The sequence below is a fragment of the Pan troglodytes genome, chromosome 23 (assembly GCF_028858775.2).
Source record: "Pan troglodytes isolate AG18354 chromosome 23, NHGRI_mPanTro3-v2.0_pri, whole genome shotgun sequence".
Lineage (NCBI taxonomy): Eukaryota > Metazoa > Chordata > Mammalia > Primates > Hominidae > Pan > Pan troglodytes.
Genome location: NC_086016.1, coordinates 52,938,694 through 52,948,378, shown reverse-complemented (window position 1 = coordinate 52,948,378; position 9,685 = coordinate 52,938,694). Strand labels below are relative to the sequence as shown.

At 57.8% G+C, this 9,685-nt stretch overlaps 1 protein-coding gene across 1 annotated transcript; it reads right to left on the bottom strand.

Annotated features, from left to right (window-relative positions):
* Window positions 1–319: 319 nt before the first annotated feature.
* LOC112208025 (mitogen-activated protein kinase-binding protein 1) lies at window positions 320–9,501 on the bottom strand. Its single transcript, XM_054676130.2, has 12 exons — window positions 9,233–9,501; window positions 8,811–8,944; window positions 8,540–8,595; window positions 7,123–7,359; window positions 6,441–6,607; window positions 6,081–6,226; window positions 5,768–5,965; window positions 5,512–5,596; window positions 4,967–5,250; window positions 4,128–4,742; window positions 3,620–3,705; window positions 320–2,980 (listed from the first exon to the last, which is right to left on the bottom strand). Exons 1-12 carry the CDS (start codon window positions 9,334–9,336, stop codon window positions 2,753–2,755), a joined length of 2,340 nt encoding a protein of 779 aa, XP_054532105.1. The 5' UTR covers window positions 9,337–9,501; the 3' UTR covers window positions 320–2,752.
* Between the last annotated feature and the right edge of the window lie 184 nt (window positions 9,502–9,685).

Genomic DNA, 9,685 nt, shown 5'->3' with positions numbered 1-9,685 from the left:
TTCCAGAGGCACCCACCGCAGGCCACACCCCCAGCACTCGCCCCGCCCTCCCCGCCGCAGGCCACACCCCCAGGCCCTCGCCCCGCCCTTCCAGAGGCACCCGCCGCAGGCCACACCCCCAGCACCCCGCCCCGCCCTCCCCGCCGCAGGCCACACCCCCAGACCCTCGCCCCGCCCTTCCAGAGGCACCCGCCGCAGGCCACACCCCCAGCACCCCGCCCCGTCCTGCCCCTGGACACATACCGGGTTCTGCCACCGAAGCGGTGGAGCGACTGGCAGCGCCCGCTTCGGCCTGCCCCACTGGGCCGGCATCCCAGGGTTAACAAACAATTGTGTTTATTGACAAGTTCATACATCAGTACAAACGGGCACGTTAAAAACAGCCCCCCCGCCCCATGCAGCCGAGGATGAGGCGGGAAGCGCCGCGACCTGCACAAAGTATAAAAGTTATAAATAAGGGGCTTTCAAAACAGGGCGGGGGCAAATCTGGAGTGGGGCGGCGGTTGCCGGTGGCCTCAGACATGCAGAAGGGGACGGGGCGCCGGCCGGGCCACGAGGCCCCCCACCCACATGGGGCAGAGGGCAGGAAAAGGGCGGCCACATTCTCACAAACTTCTGGCGAAGGGTAGCTGCCTCCTCGTGAAGGACCTGGCCCAGAGGGCGAACCTGAGTCCCACCTGCGGTGGGCGCGGCTGGTGTGGGAAGTGGGGACACAGCAGGCACGGGCCCGCCCCCGCCGCCGCGGGAGTTCCAGGGCCATGCGGGTGGCGATGCTAGAGGAGTGGGGAAGGGCCAGGTTTGGAGCAGCTCAAGCGCACTCACGCTGATGCCCCGGAGCTGGGAACCTTTTGTAACCCTTTTTCTTTTTTCTTTTTTTTTTTTTTTTTTTTTTGAGATGGCGTGTAGCTTTGTCACCTAGGTTGGAGTGCAATGGCGCGATCTGGGCTCACTGCAACCTCCACCTCCACCTCCAGGGTTCAAGCGATTCTCCTGCCTAAACCTCCCGAGTAGCTGGGATTACAGGCGCCCACCACCACGCCCAGCTAATTTTTTTATTTTTAGTAGAGACAGGGTTTCACCATGTTGGCCAGGCTGATCTCGATCACCTGACCTCGTGATCCACCCGCCTTGGCCTCCCAAAGTGCTGGGATTACAGGCTTGAGCCACCACACCTGGCCCGGAACCCATTTCTTTATAAGCCTCTGCCTATGGCGCAGCAGGGCGGGTGAAGGGGCTCTCGTGGCCTGAAGCTGTGGTAAAGCTGCTCTGACTTACCTGCAGCAGAGGGGAGCAGTAGGGCCCAGAAAAACCTTTCCTCAACTCTTCAACTGCCTCACGACATGGTCCCACTGTACCTCCTAGGGTCCCCTATCTCCTTTCCCTCACCCCTAATTACTGCCCTTTTACATTCTAACTTATCCCCTCACCTCTGCCACTTACCTGTCCCATCTACCATTTTTCTAGTGTCTCCTTTGGCCCCAGCACCTCCCTCCTCTCAAACTCCAGTATCCAGCACACCCGTGGGTGCCCAGCACTGCCTTTGAGGAGGCTCCTTCTACCTAAACCAGGTGTCCTATGGGCCATCTCGTATCAGCTAGGCTGTGGACACCAAGAATCCAGAATCTGGGTTCACTTAGTGTACTGCACCCCTTTTCTGCTCCCTGATAGGTGTTCCACATAAGCCAGGGTGGTGAAGCTGAGGCAGGATGTGAGGAAACCAGGCACACAGCAGCCAGCCGGATACTCTGGCAACCAACACTCAACAGCGTGCTGTGCAGGTAGGTGTGTGTACATGTGTGCGCGTGCATGCGTGTGATCTCATCTGTGGCCAAGGTCCTCAGGAGGTAGGCCAGCGCCCTGTAAACGAGGGATGTTCCAACACAGGCTTCTGACTAAGCATCATTCAGGATGCAGGGAGAAGGTGGCCTCTGGGCTCCAGCAGCCGGCTGGGGTCCAGGGTGGAGGACAGGGAAGAACAAGGGGCTGAGGAAAGGAGGCCAGAGCTTCATGTTTGCCCAGGTGAGGGCTTACTGTCCTGCAGCAATGTCCCACAGCTGGCTCAAGTTCTGGCCAGGAGAGTAAGGGGTCACAGGGAAATACAATGCTGGGCCCCTCTTGGAGGGAGAATGGGAGTGGAATGTGCGGGCTCAGGTCCAAATACCAACTCAAGTCTCCTGATGGCTGGGGACACCCTGGACGGCCAGATGGCTCTGCCTTTCTGAGCTGCCAGGTATTGGGGAAAACCACCCTGCTCTGGCAGCCAGGGGAGTGCAGCTGGTGTGAGAGGGGAAGTGCAGGTAGAGGTGAAGGCCCACAGTTGGCTGACGGGCACTGAATACCACATCACCTCTCACCTCGACCCCAGAGTATCCTGTGTATGCTCCACCACAGGGAGCTAATCCCTGCAGTAATTTCAAATGGCTTCTAAGAGAGGGCCAGCCCTTCCCAGATTCCTAGATGGGGCAGGCTGCCCTCCTACCTCTCACAGCACCAAGATGACAAAGACCCAAGACCTGTCCCTGCCACTGGAGGGGCTGTGGAGGCAGGAGTTCCAAGGAAGTGAGGCAACAGTCAGGGAAATAAATTAATAAATACAGGCCCCCCACGAGGAGCGGCTGGGAAGGCTGCTTTGCCTCTGAACACTGCTCCCTGCTTTCCACTCCAAGCAGCCCCGCAGGTTTTGGTGAGGGGCAGAGGGGCTGCAGTTTGGAATCGCTGGGGCATTCATTCACTTGGGACAGGCTTCTAGAACTCAGAGTTTGCCTTCCATACGCCGTTCCATGGCTCGAAGCAACAGTTCCGAGTATTGCTCCAGCAGGGCCTGTGTCTGCTCGGCTCCCACAGCCCCAGGGCTGCTGCCTGGGCTGGACAGCACTGCCCCAGCCACAGCTTCCAGCTCCTGTCGCACTGAAGAGAAGGTGTCTCTGAGAAGCTGGGCAATCCGACTTTGCTCTGCTGAGGGCATCTTGCAGCCAGCCACCTGAAACAGCACCCCCAGAAGTGAGGTGGAGGAGCCTGTCAACAGACATATAAAAGGGAGGGGCCCCACCTGGGTCCAGCCTGCCTCAGAAGGGACTAGCTGGGAACTCTACCCACCAAGATCAGCATGTATGGCCAGGGAACATGGGATGCAGGCAGACTCTGGGGGTGACGCCCAAGGAGGAACCCATTGGATTGCAGAACCGTCTACATCTTATAAGCAACTCCTTATGACAACTCCGGCAGAATCTGCTTTCCCTTTCAAAGTTTGGGCCTTCTTGGACTGTCCCCTATGTCTAAGGGGGCCAAATAATTCATGGATATGAAAAAGGATGCCATTAATAATTACACTGGGACAACGACATAAACTGGGATTGTCCTGAGCCAACTGGGAGGTGTGGTCTCTTCAGGCCTCACCTCCTGAGGGAAGTCTCCAGCTCTTAACCAGAAATGACCGCAGGTGCCTGGTACAAGAGGCTAGCCTGGCCTCTAACCCCCTCACCTGTGCTGCCCAAGATGTTCTTGAGTGTGCCATCCTGTCAGCACAAGAGCCTTAGCATACTGTTCTGGACATGGTTATCCGAAACACCCAGCACTACTGACGTGCCCACCCTCCTGCTGGGGGGCACCTAACACCCACCGAGTGGTAGAGCCGCACTGCCTGGCACACGCTGCCGCGGAGCTCTGCCACCAGCTGCTCACACTGCTCCAGGCTCACTGCTGGCTCTGAAAGAGACGGATACAGCTCAGTGAGGCCCAGCATGTAGCCCTTTCAGGCCTCCGCACCCAAGACACTCAGAGCGGGAGAGACCTAGCCCTCAGCATTGCACCTCCCACTTGCCCTCAGTCCCTTCCTCTTGGCTTCTCTTCCAACGGCCTCCCCAACACCACACAAACAAGGTCCAGAGGAGACGGCCAGCCCCAAGTTCAGAAGCCACTGAATGGGCAAGTGAATCACAAGGAAATCATGAAGGTCAGCAGGAGGGTCTCACCATCAGGGGTGTGACTTACGGACCTGCGACAGGAGCAGACAGGACAAGAAACACCAGAAGCTGTACCCACAGAAATGGGATGGAGCCAGACAGCGGCCAACAGAGAGGGGAGAGTAAGGATGGGGCAGGAGATGAGAGCTGGGGAGCTGTGCACACCTGAGTCCTGGCTCAGGGCTGCCCCTGGCTTGGTGCATTCCATGGGGTTGGGAGTCTTCTCAGGGGGTGGGGGCTGCAAGTTTTCAGGGCCTTGGAAGAGGCTGCTGACTGGCAGTTGCTGGGCACAGGGGCTGCTGGGCCCAGGATGAGCCTGGCACTCTGTCCTAGGCTTGGGAGTGGTGCCCTCCCCCAAACAGGCCCATCTCTCAGTTGTACTGTGAGCTTTTCCTAGGCCCACCGGGTAGCCAGGCTTTTCTGCCTCGCCAGGGGCCCGGCCTTTGGTGACAGGAGAGAATGCAGCCAGGGTAGGATGGTCAGGCAGTGGTTTGGGGATGTCCAGGACCAGGTGAGCCCGGCTGGGCAGGGCCAGCTTGCTGAGTGGTGAGACTCGGATGGGGGCATGAGCTTGAGGTTCAGCCACCAGGCCCAGGTTCTCCCCAACAGAGATACTGCGGGATATCTTGGCCATGGAACTGGTGGTGGGGTTCTGATAGGAGTGAGGCCGAGACGGACGGCCATCAGCTGGGGGCAGGGAGCCCAGACCATCCTGAGCTTCGATCTCCCGAGACAGCAGTGCGCCTGGTGAAGGGGCCTGCAGACTGGCCTCATGTCTTTCTGCAAAGGAGACAGAGGTATACACAGGTCAGGTGTTGAGGAAGGCATCCCAGGTGCCAACACCCAATCCCGAAGAGCTGCTGTTCCCCTCCACATGCCCATTAAGGGACACCTAGTGGCCAGCACAGTGGCACATCAGGGCCACACCAGGCCCTCCCTCCTCCAGCATGTACATGTGTTCCATACACCCTGCACCCTGGCACTGAACCCATCAGGCTCCTCACCCTGTGGCACCAGACTGTGCACAGACTGGGCCTTCTGGAGTCCAGAAAAGGGGCTGGCTGTGGCCACTCTCTTGGGAGCCCAGCTGCTGTCAGGGTTGAGACGGCATCGTGGCAACAGCACAGAGGCTGCCTGCTGGGGGCTGGGGTTGCCAGAGGACGGTTCCACCTCCGGGGGTGCTCCAGGGGGATTGGCACCATTGCCTCTCGGCTGCTCACCAGATGCCTGTGGCACCTGGGCTGGTCTCGACATCAGTGCCAGGCTTGAGGAGGACGGGGATGGTTCCCTACAGGGAGGAAATGTGGGAGAAGGCCCAGAGAAGGCTCAATGCTCCTCCCTGCCAAAATGGCGAGAAACTCATAGCACCAGGGCACTAGGAGAGAACCAGCACAAAGCCAGATAGGGCTGGGGAAAGGCCAGTTAGCCCAAAACCGGGAGTGCAAAACACCCCGTGCATGGAGAGACAGAACACTGGAGAGGAGAGGGCAGCAGCCCTGGGAGGCCAGGAGAGCCAGAGCTGCTGCTGGGGGGTAGGGGGCCTCTGTACCTGAGTGGGCGGGTCTGTACTTGCAACAGGAATCGTGAAGAGATACTCCGAGACTCTGACCTCTCTGGGACCTGCACTGGGGCCCCTACCAAGGTCAGAGAAATCATGAATTGGGGCAAAAACCAAGCCCTTGCCCCAGATTTTGCCTCCTTGAGACCCCCCAGCCACAGCCTATACCCTGGGACCCTCCTCTCAGGTAGGCAAGGAGGGGAGAAGGGCAAATTGCAGGCACTAAATGCTGGCCCTCTGACCACACCTGGAGCAGCTCCACTGGCCAGAGTCTCAACGTGCTGTTTTAGAAACTGCTCCTGGTCTGGAGTCTGGGGGCTGCCCTCCTGTAGCCCATAGGGGCCCATGCCTCCCTCCTCTTCTTCCTCTTCTTCATCACCCTCAGCTGGCTCTTCAAGGTCTGAGGAGATGCCATCCACACTGAGGGGCTCCGTGCTCTCAGAGTCTGGGTGTGGGGAGGGGAGAGAGGCATCGCACTGCACCCATCTGTTGCCAGAGCCTCCCCACCCACCTCCAGGCCCCACCCCCCCATGGCCCCTCCCTCCAGGCTACAGCCTCACCTTCAGTGGGGTGCTCCGGGCTGGAAAGGCAGCTGCTGCTGTAATCCACAGAGCAGGCACTGTCAGGGCTGTGCTTTTCTGAGCTCCTGCTGCCTGGGTACACTCTTCCCAGAGTTCCCCGGGCTGGAGCCTGCACTTGGAACTCACTGTCAGGATTCCAGCAGGGAGAAGAAAAGGCAGTGAGCAGGGGTAGGCAGCAGCCCCGCTGGACTCCTGCCTGTGATCAGGGTGAGGGATGAGGCAGTGGTGAGCTGGAAGGAAAGCCCTGAGTATCCTGGGGGCCAACCCTCCCTCGACTAAAGAACACTCATAGGGAGGGGAAGACGGGGGCACGAGGTCTGGCTAGGGCAGGATCCTTGCCTGGTATCCATGGTGGGGTTGTCACTCGGCTCCGGGTAGACAATACCATCTTCAATGGGTGCAGGTTCCAGATCTTGGGCAAAGACCCCTTCCTCTTGTGACAATAATCGGATAATATGGGGATAGGAACAAGGTTGGGAAGCCTGAGGCCGAGGGGGCTTTTCATTCTGGGAACACACAAAGGGATGTTAACAGAGCAGAGGTGACAGATGAGGCAGTGGTAGCTGGGGGGTAAGCCCTGAGTATCCTGGGGGCCAACCCTCCCCTTGGAGAAGAGGTGGAGGTGAGTAAGGATGCGGTGTGCACTTATTCAAGGGGAAGCTGAAGGACAGACATCGAGAAGCCAGGCTGGGCTCCAGTTGCTGATGTGAGCTTCTGGATGAACTGTATTAGCACTCTGGGCTGCCAACCTCCAGCTACCACTTAATACCAAGAGTCCTCCAAGAAACCCAGCCCAGGGCAAAGGCCACTTTTGCCTCTCTACCCCAACCCCTCCCCTGCCTATCCTGATGACCAAACCATACAGCCCAGTCACCCCCATCCTGGCTTTGCAGTTCAGGTTACCCATGTGCCACAGGGGCAGAGCAAGCATAGCTGGACCAGTGCTCAGGTCCCAGCTGGTGGCAAAGGCTGCCTAAGGCCCCTTGGAACTCTCTAGAGAGCTGGGAGAAAGCAGGCTCACCTGGCTAGTGAGTGAAGTCTCAAGGGCCTGCTGCCCATGCTTCCTGGGACCAGATGGGATGATGGCCAGCGAGTCCTGGCTAGGGTCCTGCAGGCTTGGGGCCAGTGTTTCCAGCTGCCGCAGATCCAGCATGGATCTAATGCTCAGTTCCACACCTGGCTGAACCCAGCGCCCTCTTCTTCTGGGTCCCAGGTTGGCTGCAGGAGCTGGGTCCAGGAACCCCACGGACTCCTGTGCCTGGTGGGAGGTAGGGGGTGGGGGAGGAGTAACAACAACCACACAGTCAGATCAACAAATATCCACATATCCCTTACTATGTGCCTGGCACACTACACATGCTAGCTTACTTCATCCTCACAGCAACCTTTTGAAATGGGCACTAGTATCATCCTTGTTTTACAGATGAGGAGACTGAAGCACAGGGGGCTTAAGTGACCAATCTGCGTCCCACAGACAGTAAGTGGCCTGCAGGTTAGTCTGGCTCCAGAGTTCACACTCTTAGCTGCATTCCGCATCCTCTGGCACAGGAACCCCTAGTCTCAGCCTTCACCTGGTATCGTGGATGCCTCAGAGCTGGGGGTCTCTAAAAGTCTCCTACTCTGAGGACAGCCCCAGCAGCAACCACTTACTACCAAGAGTCCCCCAAGAAACCCAGCCCAGGGCAAAGGCCACTTCTGCCTGTCTACCCCAACCACTCCTTTTGCCTCTCTACCCCAATCACTCCAATAGCTGGGGGCCCCAAAGTCCCTTCACAGCACCAAGGACAAACCTATAGCCCAGGCCTGAGACCCCTGGCCCGGTCAGGGTGCTCCAGAGACACCACAGCATCATCACTCTGTGAAACTGTTGCTGACAACGGAAGGTACTGGTGCTTGGGAACTTGCTCTGAACACCTTGATCCCCCTTTGGCCACCCCAGGGCAGTCGCTGAATTATGGGTCCCCTCATGGCCTTTTCCCTCTAACTATTCTGGAAGTTCTCCGCTTACCTCCTAACCGGGGTCTTTAGAACTGTTTCTCCAGATCTCCGCTCTTTGGATCCTTGATTTCCTGCATTTTAGTTCTAACTATCTGGCTTAGGGGTCCTTTGTCCTCTCCACCTTGAGCTCTTCTCTGATGATATTTACTTCCAGGCACCAGGCAGCTGAACAAGTGCCCCACCTCCCCAGTGCTGACTAACCCTGTGCTCCATCCACCCCAACTGGTCCACAGGAAGGAAATACCTGGGCTTTCTTCACCCCGCACCCAGGACTGGCCCAGCTGCTTCAACTTCCCCGACAAGCCCTTCCTTGGACACAGGAGTGCAGCATGTGGGCAGACCCCATGCCCCAGTACCCTACCAGGCCCAGAGAGCCCTGTTCTCACAGCTCCCTTTGCCTCCTCTAACCTTGGGAGAACATTTTAACAATGGCGACTCACCTGACTCATCTCCCAGTGGGACAGGCTTCGGGGCAAGGCTGGGCTGGGGACCGAGGCTAGACAGAAACAGGCAGTCAGAGGAAGTGTCTCCTGCCCCCCCGCCCCCACCCAATCCTGGAGCCCTGGCCCCATCAGCCCATACCCTGTGTGGCCACAATGATGCCTCAGTTTCCTCAGCTCACACTGCTCTCACCCCACAGTCTCAGAAAAACCATATCTAGCCATCATACCAACTAGGACCTGTCTGCCCCCACGCCCAACTGCCACAGACCCAGTGCCTTCTTGGTACTCTTGGCAAGGACGGGCAGTGCTGGAAGTTCTTCTTCAGTCCCCTCATCTTCTCCCTCCTTGTCACTGTCTGATGAGAGAGCCGGTCCAGGAGACAGCATTGATGGGGCCTGGTGCCTGAGTCCGAGTCAAGGAAGGGCATGGGGAGAGGAGACTCAATAGGGGGAGAGGAGGCTCAATGGGGGAAGAAGGAAGAGGAGACTCAATGAGGGGAAGAGGAGACTCAATAGGGGGAGAGGAGACTCAACAGGGGGAAGAGGCTGACATCATGGATCCTTGTGTGAGAGGTAAGGTCTTGGGAGACAGAGTTGCTGAATGGCAGGCCCAAAGCATGGAGGAAGTGCAGTGAGGTCCCAGCAAGCCGTCTGCACACCCACCCATCACTTGCCCACATTCTGTTCTCACCGGTTGGGTCCAGAAGCCCTTTGGGGAGAGGATGGTCCTTGCTGCTTGCCGCCCCGCTGACGCTGGCGCAACTCGGCCAGACGGTGCCTCATGCTGATGGTCATCTCAGAGCTCAGGCGCCACACAAATATGCAGCTGGGGTAAAGCCACACAGTTGGCTGAAGGAGGGGCAGGTGGAATGGCTAGCGCCATTCGTTCCCCTTATCCATGGACGTGTATCAATTACTTGCACTTAGTTCAGAATCTTTAGCCACTCCATGTTCATGGTTATTTCATTTATTCAATGTAGTAACATGTTTAAACCTCTCCCGTCCTGGAAAAAAAAAGTCCTACATTTAACCCTATCTCCCTCTTTAGCTTAAAGTCATCTGTAATCTTCCTTGCCATTTATTTACTCCATGTCCCAGGTTGAACAGTATCCACACGCCCCCAAAAATTCATGTTCTCCCTAGG